Source organism: Panthera pardus, unplaced genomic scaffold (genome assembly GCF_024362965.1).
Source record: "Panthera pardus isolate Hobbes unplaced genomic scaffold, ASM2436296v1 HiC_scaffold_27, whole genome shotgun sequence".
In the NCBI taxonomy this organism is placed as follows: domain Eukaryota; kingdom Metazoa; phylum Chordata; class Mammalia; order Carnivora; family Felidae; genus Panthera; species Panthera pardus.
Genome location: NW_026526843.1, coordinates 79,905,796 through 79,920,615, shown reverse-complemented (window position 1 = coordinate 79,920,615; position 14,820 = coordinate 79,905,796). Strand labels below are relative to the sequence as shown.

General features: G+C 40.7%; 1 protein-coding gene across 1 annotated transcript; it reads left to right on the top strand.

The window, feature by feature from the left end:
• Window positions 1–1,199: 1,199 nt before the first annotated feature.
• LOC109260272 (tandem C2 domains nuclear protein-like) lies at window positions 1,200–8,168 on the top strand. The gene is made up of 2 exons (XM_053891362.1): window positions 1,200–1,316; window positions 6,734–8,168. The coding sequence occupies exons 1-2, from the start codon at window positions 1,200–1,202 to the stop codon at window positions 7,937–7,939; spliced, it is 1,323 nt and encodes a 440-aa protein (XP_053747337.1). The 3' UTR covers window positions 7,940–8,168.
• Window positions 8,169–14,820: the final 6,652 nt, after the last annotated feature.

Genomic DNA, 14,820 nt, shown 5'->3' with positions numbered 1-14,820 from the left:
CATTATCTTTTAAAATATTGCCTTTCTTCCATTCTTTCTGTATTTTCTTTCTCCGAATCTAGTCAGTCATATTTTGGGCCTCATTATATCTTCCATATCTCATAATGTCTCATTGATATTTCCTATTTCCTTATCTTCCTGCACTTCATTCTGGGCAGTTTCTTCAGATTTATCTTTAAGTTTACTGATTCTCTCTTCAGCTATATCTGATCTAACTGTTTAATCCATCTACTGAGTTTTTTATTTCAATAGGTGCATTTTTCATTTGTACAAACTGCATATATTTCACTTTCTAATCTGCCTAGTCATCCCTCATAGTCTCTTTTTGCTTGCTTATCTTTGTGGCTGCATCTGTTATTTTGAAAAACATCTTATATACATTTTTTGTTCAACCAACAATCACTGTTGGCATAAGTATGACATTGTAATTACTGTCCACATCCAAACCACATAGTGCACTCTGATTATACATCCTTTGTTGTTTTCCTAGTAATTGTCTGTTTTTTTCTTTTGCCTAATGTTAGAATACCTATTACTAATTCTTTGAAATTCCTTTTAAATCCATATCAGATCATGTCTCTCTGTTCAAAGTTCTCCTGTGGCTCCCAGCTCCCTCAGAATAAAACTTGAAGCCCTCACCATGGCCCAAAAGTCTACGAAATCTGGTCCCCATCCTCTTTCTGACCTCATATCCTATTAATCTTACAATTACTCACTCTTTTCCAGCACCCTGGTCTCCATGTTCCTCAAACATGTCAAGTACCCGCTCCTTTCAGAGCCTTTGTATCTGCTGTTCTCACTGCCTGGAACACTCTTCTTTCCAGATAATCTTGTGAGTTTCCCACCCACTTCCAGTGTGCTTAAATGTCACCTCCCTAGAGAAGCATTCCCTGACTAGCACGTACAAACTAGTCCTGTTCACCAGTGTTTTCTAACTCTACTTGATGTGTTATGTTTTTGTACAAAACACTGACCACCACCTGATATATTTTATATTTATTTATTGTGATTAATGTTTCCCTCTTCTCAGTAGACTGTAAGCTCCATAAAGCAGGGCTTTGTTTTGTTCACTGTTGTATCCCCAGTGCCAAGAATAACAGTGCATAGTAATATTTAGTAGATACTCAATAAATATTTATGGAATAAACTGTATTAATTAATGTGGATGATAGAGAAATGCATTGAGAACTAGGCTAGGCATGAAGGCCTTTCATGGCATGCCAAGGAGCATGGATGTCATTGTTCAGAAGGGTGAGGGCTGTGAAGAATCAGTGAAGATAGCTCCTGGGTTCTTTCAAGAAGCAAGTTCACAGTTGGTAGGGTGGTGACAAAGACCCATGTTCTCTGTGACTGGCTCTGGGCCCTGGGGCTCCTAAAGGTGGCCTGCCTCTTTTTTTATGTTTACTTATTTATTTATTTTTATTTATTAAAAAAAAAATTTTTAACGTTTATTCAGTTTTGACAGAGTGTGAGCAGGGGAGGGGGCAGAGAGTGGGAGACACAGAATCTGAAGCAGGACCCAGGCTCTGAGCTGTCAGTGCAGAGCCCAACATGGGGCTCGAACCCACCAACTGTGAGATCATGACCTGAGCCAAAGTCGGACACTTAACCGACTGAGCCACCCAGGTGCCCCAGAACTGTCTCTTTTTCAAACAGCCCTCAAACTGCTGTGTGGTCATGCCCACCTCTTGGTAAAAAACAAAGCCTCAGCTTTCACTGGGCCTTCTGATCCCAGCTAGAATACCCTTTTTTCCTGCTCTGTGAGTAACTGTTTCTTGGTCCCAGACCAAGCAAATCACCTCCATTGGATTTCTTCTGGGTTGGAGGTGGTACAGAAGCTGGTACAAAGCCTGGCACCTAGTATGTACTGTTATAATGGTGGACTATATGGGGAGGTAAGTTTCAGCTCAAAAAAACCTTTTCTCCATTGTCAAGGCTGCAATTGGTTATGAGGTTTTAGTCGTGACTTTCCCCCTAAACTCCTTGGGGACCACTGTGGCTCCAGTGTACCTACTTGCCAAGAGTGTTGGGATACTAATTCTGTTGTCTAATGTGCAACCTAGTCCCTTAGTTTTTTGTCACCCACTGATTTCATCAAAATGCCATCATTATACACAGGGCCCTACAGCACTCGACTAGAGATTTCCCTCCCCCGACCAACATGAATTCGTTAATCATAACCAGTGGAACCATCTAACTAGTTATAAGTTTAGTTGAGCAAAACTGAGTTACTGCCTACTCTGTGTCAGGCATCCTGCTCTGCACTGAGGACCCAGAGATGAACAAGGTGTGTTCCCAGGCACAGAACCATAATTCAGTATGGCCAGTACAGTGGATACAACAGACTGTGGGAGCCTCTGAGGAACACAGAACCCAGGATAGGGAACCAGGGAAAATTCCTTAGAAGAGATGGCATACGAACTGAGCTTTTTTTTTAAATTTTTTTAATGTTTATTTATTTTTTGAGAGAGAGATCGACAGAGTGTGAGCAGGTGAGGGGCAGAGAGAGAGAGAGAAAGACACAGAATCTGAAGCAGGCTCTAGGCTCTGAGCTGTCAGCAGAGCCTGACATGGGGCTCGAACCCATAAACCGTGAGATCGTGACTTGAGCTGAAGTAAGACGCTCAACCCACTGAGCCAGCCAGGCGCCCCTGAACTGAGCTTTAAAAGATGAGTAGGGATCTTCTGGATGACTAACAAGGGGAGAGGAGGTCAGTTCAGGCAAAGGGTACAGCATGAGCAAAGGCCAAAAGATAGGAAGCAGAATGATGTGTACTGACCTGCCTAACTACCCTTACTATTCACCTGTCTTCCTATGAGATCATCCTAAGATAATCTAGCACCAAAACCCAGATATGAGGAGTTTGTGCCCCCCCCCACGACATGCCAATGTGTTCAAACTCTTAAGAAAAGTAATGAAAAGTTGGTCAGACCTGACTCTCTATGAGCTCATCCACACCAGTTTCCAACATCCCTGGCTTCCTTATCTAGACCATGATGTTCATGTGACCTGCTTCCCTTAGACCTCCCTGGGGCAGGGATCATTCCCACTCTCCTGGAGATGGCAGAGTCTCCTCAGCCCTATGTGTGGGAATCTCCTTGTGGAGAGGAGCTTTTCTGACTCCTGACACCAGCCATGATGTAGAGACCCTCATCTCACCAGGAGTCTTGTCTTCAGGCATTGTGATTCATCTTTTCTCGAGCTTCATTCACACCTGCAATAATCTAGGACAAATGGGTTGTGGAGTCTGGCAGGCCCAGTTTCAAATCCTGGAACCCCCATGTCTTGGTTGTGTGACTTAACTGATCCTCTTTAAGTATCAGTTCCCTCATCCGTAAAATGAGTCTAATGCCAACCTTGGACAGTTTTTGTGGGTGTTAGAACATATGTCAAGTACTTGGCCCTTGGCCGCCATTTATTGAACATCTACTACCATCAACAATAAAGGGAGAAGAGCAGAGTGATTAAGAACATGAGCTGTAGATCCAGAACCACCTCAGTTTGGGTCACTGCTCAACTACTTACTAGCATTTTGACCTTGGTCAAGTTTCCTAACCTTTTTTAGCCTTAGTTTTTACATTTGTAAAATGAGGTTAATGTCCCTGCTTCAGAGCTGTTGCCTGTATATATTATTCTAGCAGTGTATAATATGCTTTCACAGGCTCCAGGCCTGTTCCCAGCCTGGCCTCTTCAAAGACCCCATCTCCAAGAGATTTACCCCTTTCTCAGCCTCCCCTTCTCTCCAGGGATGACAAAGAGGACTGAGCTTCTCTGTGAGACTCACGGGGACACTTTGTTATGGGACTTTCTAATGATAAACTGCTCTTGCATTTCTGGAATTAGACCCAACACTTTCATGTTATGTTAAATCTCTCTTTTTTTTTTTTACTCATCTTGGATTTGGTTTGCTAATAAATTGCTTAGGATTTTTGCATCTTTGGTCACCTACTGCATTTGTCTGGTTAAGGTTATAGTGGGCTCATCTAATAAATAAATGAATTTTCTAGTAAATGAATTTTCTAGAAATTGGTCCCAATTCACGTAAGTTATAAAATTCATTCTATTCTCTTATTTTTTGATTTCTGCTCTTTTACATTGCTCGTATTACTTATTTGTGCCTTTTCTCTTTTTTTCTTGATTGGTCCCTCCAAAAGTTTTGTTAGTGGTTTGTCTTAAAATTTTACTATACATATTTAACCTAAAGTCTAAAGTTAAACATAATCATAATTCCCCACCCAAACAGTACAAAAACTTAATAAAGCATTGTTGCCCAAGTCACATGTTCTTGTTGTTCACTATTTTAGTTCTTTCTTTTCTAAGGAAGTCATTCAATACACAAAGAATAGACACAAATAATATTATTTTATGCAGACAGTGCTTGTTTACATTTGAATACTCATTATTTTATTTGCTCAGCTTCCTTCTTTTGGGGGATGAGTTTTCATCTTCTTGAAACAGATGCTTTAGAAGATCCTTGAGTGCAAATCTCCTCACAGTAAACTGTCTCCAACTGCATTTATCTGTAAATGCCTTTATTTTACTTTATTCTTCTTGAAAGATAGGGTTGTTGAGTACTCAATTCTAAATTACACTTTTTTTCTCTAAACACTTAGGAGATATTACAGCACTGTCTTCTGGTTTCCATTACTGCTGTGGAGAAGTCTGATGTTGTCTAATTGTTTTTTGTTTTTTTTGTGTGTCCTTTTTCTCTGGCTGCTTTGAAGATCCTTCTTCGATTATTGCTTGACTCTAAGGGCTTTTGTTGTTGTTCTCTGAATGTTCCTTTTTTTATGAATGGAAAAAATTCCCCCATTTCTTTTCCTAGGAAATTATTAAGATACAGGACGGTTATTGACTTCTGTACATTTGACTGACTTATAAGCCATCTTATTAATATACTCATTCTAATGCATTTTTCATATCAGAACCTTTTGGGTTTCCTGGGCATGAAATTATATCAGCAGCAAATAGGTTTTTATCTCTGCTTTTCCAGTGTTATACCAGTTATCTGATTGTTTTGTCCTACTATTCTTTTATAACTTCCACGACAACATTGAGGATTATGGTAGTAGCAGGTAGTCCTGTTTTGTTCCTGATGGAATGTTCATTCAACATTTGCAGAGAGGCAGTGTTCTGGGGTCTAAGAATACCTAGGGAATGCACGTTGCTTTTTATAGCTTCCTCATTTTCCTGAATATGCAATATTTTTTCATGTCACATTAAATCTTCCATCCTCAGTACTAGTTTTTGTTTCCACATATGTATGTTTGGGTGTCAGTGACAGTGGGAAACTCTCCCTGATGTCAGATTTGGCCAGAGGCACCACAGATACCAAAGACGTGACATATTCTGAAGTCTTAAAGTTTGTACAGATAGTAGGGGTGGGAAGGTGGGGAGGGGCCCTCTGCTAGAGTACAAGTACGGAACAGTGCCATGGTTCTGTCACTCGACTGCATAGTAGTGCAGTGGATTCTGGAGCCAGAATGCCTGGACTCAAATTCCAGATCTGTCATTTCATAGCTGGGCAAGTCACTTAACTTCTTTTTTTTTTCTAAAATGTTTATTTATTTTTGAGAGAGAGTGCGCGTGCAAGTTGGGGAGGGGCAAGAGAGGGGGACAGAGGGTCTGAAGCAGGCTCTGCACTGATGGAGGTGAACCTGATGCTGGGCTCGAGCTCACAAACTCTGAGATCATGATCTGAGCCGAAGTCGGACGCTCAACTGACTGAGCCATCCAGGCGCCCTAAGTCACTTAACTTCTATATTTTTTAGTTTTGTCTGTAAAAATGGGGATAATAATAGTACCTATTTCATATGGTGATTGAGGGTATTAAATAAGTTAATTTAGAATAGTGTCTGGCACATAGTAAGCACTCTATATGTGTTTGCTATTATTACCATTATTACTTTTGTGCATGAAGGGATGGAAGGGAGAAGAGTTTCTGCGGTGCAACAAGAAAAGTGCAGAGTGTATCCTGTCCTGTGTGTTCTCCCAATATCTTGAAAACAAAAGTGATTCACAAAAAAACACAAAGTCAGAAATCTGAAGTAGTTATTTGGGCCCCTTAGGGTGTGGGATATCAAGTTCATTAGGTAGAACGGGATAGGATTCTTCAGCAGTGTTTAAGGGTGGACCCCTCTTGAGAGGTGACCTGTATTGGATATTTCCTCAGTGCAGAGCAATACCAAATGGGGGAACAGTGACAGTGAGGGGTTAATTCAGGGCAAGGGATTTCCTAAGCATTTAGTAATGCTTTCCTCTTCAGAACACACCTGTCAGGTACTGAGAGGCTTTAAAAGGTGTGATAGCTCTTCAGGCTGGGAACCTGCATCTGTTGAGGGGCAAGCCTGCCGCCAGGAGTTGATAGTTGCTCTCAGAGGTAGGACTTACCACATCAGAAATGCTTTCAACCTTTGTTTTAAATTTTCTTGGGCCCTCTCTGAGTTTGGGAAAAGTCTCAGCCGTAGTAATCATCTCAGACACAGTCTGAAGGACATGGACAGGAGGAGGGGGTCATACTGAAGATAAGTACTTGGTGGCGAGGCAAATTTGAGGAAATGGTGTCAAAAGAGAAGGTGCAAGAGATGAAAAAATTTTAAACAAAACTTTGTCAAATCAAATTGAACAATATATTAAAAAGAGAAGGTAGAGGGGCTGGGCGGACTTGGAGGGACCAGGGGCGGGGTCTTGGGGCGCGGCCGCACGAGGTGACCCCGGGCCCGGCTCCCGCAGGAGGCCAGGGCAGAGCGCCCGCTGGCTGCAGGAGGATCTGCCAGAGCATCTTTTGGAGATCGAAAGGTAGAACTTTCCAGTTCATCCCAGCACGGAGCCAGCTACGATGTATACAACCCATGCTATAGGTATCAGCACATTTCACCTGATTTGATCCGGCGCCTTCCTCCATGTTCAGAAGCAGCGAGACTATATGGATCAGTTTGTGATTTAAGGACCAGCAAACTTCCCAGTTCCCCTGGGCTAAGCAAGTCTATGTTTGATCTTACAAGTTCATCCCAGCGGTTCATCCAGAGACATGATTCCCTGTCCAGTGTGCCTAGCAACTCTTCTTCCAGGAAGAACTCCCAGGGGAGTAACAGAAGCCTGGATACAATTACTCTGTCAGGAGATGAAAGAGATTTTGGGAGATTGAATGTGAAAGTGTTTTATAATTCTTCAGTAGAGCAGATCTGGATCACAGTTTTACAGTGCAAAGATTTAAGTTGGCCTTCTAGTTGTGGAGACACTCCTACTATTTCTATAAAAGGAATACTAACATTGCCCAAACCAGTGCATTTCAAATCTTCAGCAAAGGAAGGCTCTAATAGTATTGAATTTATGGAAACTTTTGTATTTGCTATTAAACTCCAAAGTCTACAAACCGTAAGGCTTGTATTTAAGATTCAAACCCAGACACCCAGGAAGAAAACCATTGGAGAATGCTCACTGTCACTCAGAGCTCTTAGCACACAGGAGATGGATTACTCTTTGGATATAACACCACCTTCAAAAATTTCTGTTTGCCATGCAGAACTTGAATTGGGGACTTGTTTTCAAGCAGTAAATAGCAGAATTCAGTTACAGATTCTCGAGGCACAATACCTTCCAAGCTGTTCATCACCTCTCACTTTGAGTTTTTTTGTGAAGGTGGCAATGTTTAGTTCAGGAGAGTTGATTTATAAGAAGAAGACACGTTTACTGAAGGCCTCCAGTGGCAGAGTAAAGTGGGGAGAAACTATGATTTTTCCACTCAGACAGAATGAAAAAGAAATTATTTTTCTCATTAAGCTTTACAGTCGGAGCTCTGTAAGAAGACGACACTTTGTGGGGCAGATTTGGATAACCGAAGACAGTAATAACACTGAAGCAGTGAATCAGTGGAAAGAAACCATTACAAATCCAGAAAAGGTTGTTATCAAGTGGCACAGATTAAATCCATCTTGAAGACATCACACATTAATTTGATGAAGAATTTGACATTCTTTTAGAAGACTTAGGATTTCAATTTGCTACCAATGAAAAGAGACAAATCAATACATTTGTCAATTTATTTATGGAGGTCATAATTGTAATGTGTAATGGATCTTATAGAAAATTAAATTTGATTAAAGAAAATGGGATGACTTCTATCTGATATCCAAAATAAAGGGGATGTTTTAAAACTATGCCAAAATAGACAGTGAAATAAAGAGTAGTATTTCTGGGGCAACTAATAAATTATAAAATAAAAAAAAAAAAGAGAAGGTATCATGACCAAATGGGGTTTATCTCAGGAATACAGGGTTGGTTTAACATTAGAAAATCAATCAATGTGATTCACCACGTGAACAAACCAAGAAAAGAAAAACCCATAGGATCACTGCAATAAATGCAGAAAATCATTTGACAAAATCCAGTATCCATATATGATTAAAAAAGAAAAGAACTACTTGGCAAACTAGGACTAGAAAGGAACTTCCTCCATCTGATATAGGGCATCTAAAAAAACCCACAGCTAACTTCGTATTTAGTGGTGAAAGACTGAATGTTTTTCCCCCAAGATCAAACATAAGACAAGGATGTCCATTCTGACTACTTCTATTCAACATTGTACTGGAGCTTCTTACCAATGGAATGAAAAGAAAGAAAAGGCACCCAGATTGAAATGGAGGAAGTAAAGCTGTATTTAAGGATGAACTGACTGGGGCGCCTAGGTGGGTCAATGCAGAGCCACTTCAGATCTTCTGTTTCCCTCTCTATGCCCCTCGCCCCATATCTCTCTCTCTCAAAAATAAATAAACATTAAAAAATAAAGATGAGGGGTGCCTTGGTGGCTCAGTTGGTTGAGCACCCGACTTCGGCTCAGGTCATGATCTCATGTTCATGGGTTCGAGCCCCACATCGGGCTCTGTGCTGACAGCTCAGAGCCTGGAGCCTGCTTTGGATTCTGTGTCTCCCTTTCTCTCTGCTCCTTCCCTGCTCGTGCTCCCTCTCTCTCTGTCTTTCAAAAAATACAATGTTAAAAAAATAAAGATGAAACAATCATCTGTGTAGAAAATACAACTGTATCTACTAAACAATGACAAAAAACCCTACTAGAACTAATAAGTGAAGCCAGCAAGTTGCAAGATACAAGGTCAATATACACAATTGTGTATACCAATTGTATATAGCAATGAACAATTGGATATAGAAATTTTTTGAATTCCAGTTGTAATAACATCTAAAAATGTGAATTAGCAATAAATTTGACAAAAGATGTGAAGACCTGTATGCTTGTATTGCCGAGAGAGAGAACAAAATAAATGGAAAGATATACCTTCTTCACGTGTTGGAAAACTCAGTATTGTTAATATGTCGATTCTTCCTAAACTGATCTCTAGATTCAACATAATACCTATAAAAATCTCAGCAGGCTTTTTTGCAGAACTTGACAAGCTGATCCTAAAATTCATATGGAAGTACAAAGGCACTGTCGTGCCTGATACAGAGTACAGAAGCCTTGGTTAGAGTCCAGCCTTCCCATGGGATCAGGACAATCAATGGAGCCCACATAGAAAGCAAAATAGTGGAGGGGCCTCCACAAACAGGTCTACAAAGGATTTGAACAAGCAATTTCCTGAAGTTGAAAACCCAAAAAAGGTAACAGGCATAAGAAAAGATGCTCAAATGCATTAGTTATCAGAGAAATACAAAATAAAACTATGATGACATTTCACTTTAGATTTCATAGGTAGGCAACATTTTATTATTTAAAAATTTTTTTAATGTTTTTATTTATTTTTGAGAGAGAGAGAAAAAGAGCATGAGTGGGGTAGGGGCAGAGAGAGAGGGAGACACAGAATCTGAAGCAGGCTCCAAGCTCCAAGCTGTCAGCACAGAGCCCAACACGGGGCTCAAACTCATGAACCGCGAGATCATGACCTAAGCCGAAGTCAGACCCTTAACTGATTGAGTCACACAGAGTCCCGGTAGGCAACATTTTAAAAAGTTGAATCATGGGGCGCCTCGGTGGCTCAGTGCATTAAGCGTCCAACTCTTGATTTCAGCTCAGGTCATGATCTCATGATCATGGGATCAAGCCCTGAGTGGGGCTCTGTGCTGGGTGTGGAGCCTGCTTAAGATTCTCTCTGTCCCTCTCCCTCTGCCCTCCCCCACTTGTGCGCACATGCTCTCTCTCTCTGTCTCAAAAAAAAAATATTAAGAAAAATAAAAATAAAGAGTTGAATCATGCCAAATCCTGTGGCGGGAATGCAGGGGCACTTCTAGTGGTAGTGGAGACTTCAGCAACCATCACAGGGCTGAATGTGTCAGTACATAGTCGAATTCATTATCCCCATGAACTCTGAAGAAATTCTCACACAGATCCATAAAGGGTAATGTAGGAGAATGTTCATTATGGTGTGGTTTGCAACAGTGGGAAATTGGATCCATTCTGGGTGTCCCATCACCAGGGGAGTGCACAGGGAAATAGCAAGGGAGGCATGCCACAGTCAGCCTTTCAGAAGTTAGATCAGTGAGTTAGATATACACAGAGCAACACTGATGATCTGTATGTAGCACTGGGCGGAAAAAAAAGTGCCATGTAACAATGTGAAACATTGTTCACATAAGTTACAAATACATGCACATACCCACCAAATACACATCTTACAAGAACTCACACAAACAAGGATATAAGTTAAACACATTCAAAGAAATGTCTGTGTGGCAGGATTTGGAGAGGAATGGGAGAGTGGATAATAGAAAATAAATAAAACACTAAAGAAGAAAAAAGAACTATATTCCTTTACTTTCAGTCACCCACTCCCATAGCATTCATCCTTGAGTATCTGCGCTTCTGGAAGGAGGAGTCAGCCCCACCTGTTCTCTGTTAACCTGAAGACAGAATGTCCAGGTGAGCCTGGCTCAGAGTATTTGTACTTGGCTAATTTGATCACCTGCCACCAAAGCTCTTGCACACCCTCCTTCCAAGCACCGCAGCAACCTGGTCTGGTGTGTACATGCATTCCACCCCACAGAAATTATCTGCTGTCATCAGCTCTTGGTGGGGAGAAGTCCTGGGAAGACTGGAAGTAGAGAAGTCATGGAACATAATGGAGAGTCGAGAAATAAACCCATGCTTATATGGCCAACTAATCTACAACAAAGGAGGCAAGTATATAGAATATACAATAGAGAAAGATAGTCTCTTTAATAAATGGTGCTGGGAAAACTGGACAGCTACATTGCAAAACAATAAAATTGGACGATTTTCTTATACATTACACAAAAATAAACTCAAAATGGATGAAAGGCCTAAATGTGAGCCCCCAAACCATAAAAATTCCAGAAGAAAACCGAAGAAGTAATCTTTGACATCAGCTGTTATAACATTTTTCTAGGTATGTCTCCTGAGGCAAGGAAAACAAAAGCAAATATAAACTCCTGGTACTACATCAGAATAAAAAGCTTTTGCACAGCAAAGGAAGCCATCAACAAAATGACAAGGCAATCTACTAAATGGGAAAAGATATTTACAAATGATATACCTGATAAATGGTTAATACCCAAAATATATAAATAACTTATACAACTCAACACCCCCCCCCAAAAAAAAGCCAATCTGATTAAAAAATGGACAGAGGACTTGAATAGATATCCAGATGGCCAACATGAAATGATGTTCAACATCACTCGTTATCAGGAAAATGCAAATCAAAACCACAATGAGATATCACCTCAAACCTGTCAGAATGGCTAGAATCAAAAAGTTAAGAAATAAGAAGTGCTGGTGAGGTTTTGGAGAAAAAGGAACCCTCGTGCACTGTTGCTGGGAATGAAAATTGCTGTAGTCACTGTGGAAAAGAGTATGGAGGTACCTCAAAGAATTAAAAATAGAAGTACTGGGGCACCTGGATGGCTCAGTTGGTTAAATGTACAACTCTTGATTTTGGCTCAGATCATGATCCCAGGGTGGTGAGATCAAGCCCCATGTTGGACTCCACACTGGCGTGGAGCCTGCTTAAGATTCTCTCTCTCTCTCTCTCTCTCTCTCTCTCTCTCTCTCTCTCACCCTGTGTCCCTCCCCTCCCCCTCAAAATAAAAATAATAAAATAAAAACACAAGTTCTGTATTATCCAGTAATACCACTACTCGATATTTACCCAAGGAAAATGAAAACACTAATTTGAAAAGATATATACACCCCTATATTTATTGTAGCATTATTTATAATAGTCACCATATGGAAGTAACCAAAGTGCCTATTAATAGGTGAATGGATAAAGAAGAAGTTATATATATATATATATATATATATATATATATATATATACACACACACACACACATATATATATATATATATATATATATATTAAAATATATATTCAGCCACATAAAATGAGATCTTGCCATTTGTGATAACATGAATGGACGTGTAGGGTATAATACTAAGTGAAATAAGTTGGACAAAAAGGTAAATACCATATGATTTCATTCATATGTGGAATTTAAGAAACAAAACAAAGAAAAAAGAGACAAAAAACAGACTTAAATTCAGAGAACAGGTGGCTGTCAGAGAGGAAGTGGGTAGGGAGATGGGTGAAATAGGCAAAGGGGATTAAGATGTACAGACTACCAGGGGCGCTTGTGTGGCTCAGTTGGTTAAGCATCAGACTTCAGCTCCTGTCATGATCTCACAGTTTGTGAGTTCGAGCCCTGCAGGCTCTGTGCTGACAGCCTGGAACCTGCTTCAGATTTTGTCTCCGTTGCTCTGTGCCCCTCCCCAACTTGCTCTCTCTCTCTCTCTCTCTGTCTCTCGAAAATAAGGAAACACTAAAAAAAAATTAAGACATACAGACTTCCAGTTACAAAAGAAGTCAAGAGATGATCAAAGTACAGCATAGGGATGGAGCACCTGGGTGGCTCAGTGGGTTAAATGATTCTTGATTTCGGCTCAGGTCATGATCTCATGATTCATGAGTTGGAGCCCTTCATGGAGCTCTTTGCTGACAGTGTGGAGCCTTCTTGGGATTCTCTCCTTCTCTCCCTGCCCCCCCCCCCACTTGTTCTAGTTCTTTCTCTCTTTCTCTCTCTCTCTCACAATAAATAAAAAAAAACTTTTTTTTTAAAGCACAGCATAGGGAATATACTCAATAAGATTGTGAAAATGTTATTTGCTGACAGGTGATGACTATGCTTATCATGGTGAGCACTGAACAATGCATAGAATTATTGAATCATTATGTTGTATGCCTGAAACGAATATAACCCTGTATGTTAAGCATACATTAATTTAAAAAGTAGATAATTCAGAAGGGTGCACTCACTATCAAACCATATTGTTACCAGACAACTAATTTCTGGTCCACACAACAACCCACTGGTACCCTAACTGTTGAGCTATGTATGGACTCACTCATGACCTTACCCACTGACTTCCTCTGAAGCATCTTTTTTTAAAAGTCTTGCATTTATTTATTTATTTATTTATTTATTTATTTATTTATTTAAGAGACAGAGAGAGAGAGAGAGAGAGAATGAGTGGAGGAGGGACAGAGAGAGAATGGAATAGAGGATCCAAAGCGGGCTCTGTGGTGGCGAGCCTGATGCAGAGCTTGAACTCATGAACCATGAGATCATGCCCTGAGCTGAAGTCAGATGCTCAACCTACTGAAGGCCCCTCTGAGTGGTCATTTCTCCAAAGTTTCGTCTGTGGACTGCTGCCCAATGTTCTAGAAGAATTCAAAATGCAGCCCTTGGCTCATCAGCCCACTTCATAATAAAACTTAAAAACCAGTGGAGAAATCAGGAAACTGGACTCATGTCCTTACAAAAGGAAAGGACCATACCCTCATACCTTAGAGGTGCAGTCCCATGTTGGACCATGTCTTGGAAATTGCCTCTATAGTTTAAAAACAAGAAACTAGAAACTAGGGGCAACTGGGTGGCTCGGTTGGTAAGACTATTGATTTCAGCTCAGGTCATGATCTCACGGTTTGTGGGATCAAGCCCCACGTCAAGCTCTGGGCTGACAGCATGGAACCTGCTTGGGATTCACTCTCTCTCCCTTTCTCTGCCCCTCCCCTGCTCATGCTCTCTCTGTCTCTCTCTTAAAATAAATAAACATTAACAAATAATAATAATAAAAACAAGAAACTAAAACCTGGCTGTTGGACAAATGAGTGCTTGTGTAAACCTAGCCATCCTCAACCTGGAAAAGAATCGTGGGGGTCTGAGTCTACTCAGACTGTGCCTCCTTTTGTCCCCCAATTTTAGTGGCCCTGTCTCTGTTGATGGGCAAATTAACATTTTTCCTGAACACTAAAGTCAACCTATTCTGCCTTTCGACTCCATGTTCAGTTTGCCTTGTCACATCTGTTGTTTGCTATAATTGAAATCAAGATTGAGACAATCATCCCTTATCTTATGAAATGGCTTCCTATCACCATGGGATGCCTCACTGAGCTATGTGCCTTCCTTCCTAACTCCTGCATGTCTACTAACACACCAGGTATAAATATTTCTTGCAAATTAAACATAGTAATATGCTGTAGGCCAGTTGGGCTATAATGACCTCCCCCTGCGATCTGTAACAACTTGATCTGACCCACAGTAGCTGACTTGCTATGTTGGGTCCTTGCAGAAGTCCCAGACAGTTGACCTTAACAAGGGACGACAGCTGCTTAGGACACTCCCATTAAAGTCAAAACTACACAGCACATGTTGCCACCTTTTTGTCCCAGTGCCCACTTTCAAAACAGGCAGAAAAGGGAAAAGATCCTGTTACCAATGTGTTCCTCAAACAAAGCATCTTAATGCCAACTCAGAATCTATGCAATGGCTCTGGTAAGAAAGCCAAA

What these genes read in the sequence shown, in the direction of transcription:
- LOC109260272 (XM_053891362.1), top strand. Translation starts at nt 1,200, where the DNA reads ATGAAGGCCTTTCATGGCATGCCAAGGAGCATGGATGTCATTGTTCAG. An exon ending in AAGAAGCAAGTTCACAGTTG is followed by an intron (nt 1,317 to 6,733) that starts GTAGGGTGGTGA and finishes CGGCTCCCGCAG; the next exon opens with GAGGCCAGGGCAGAGCGCCC.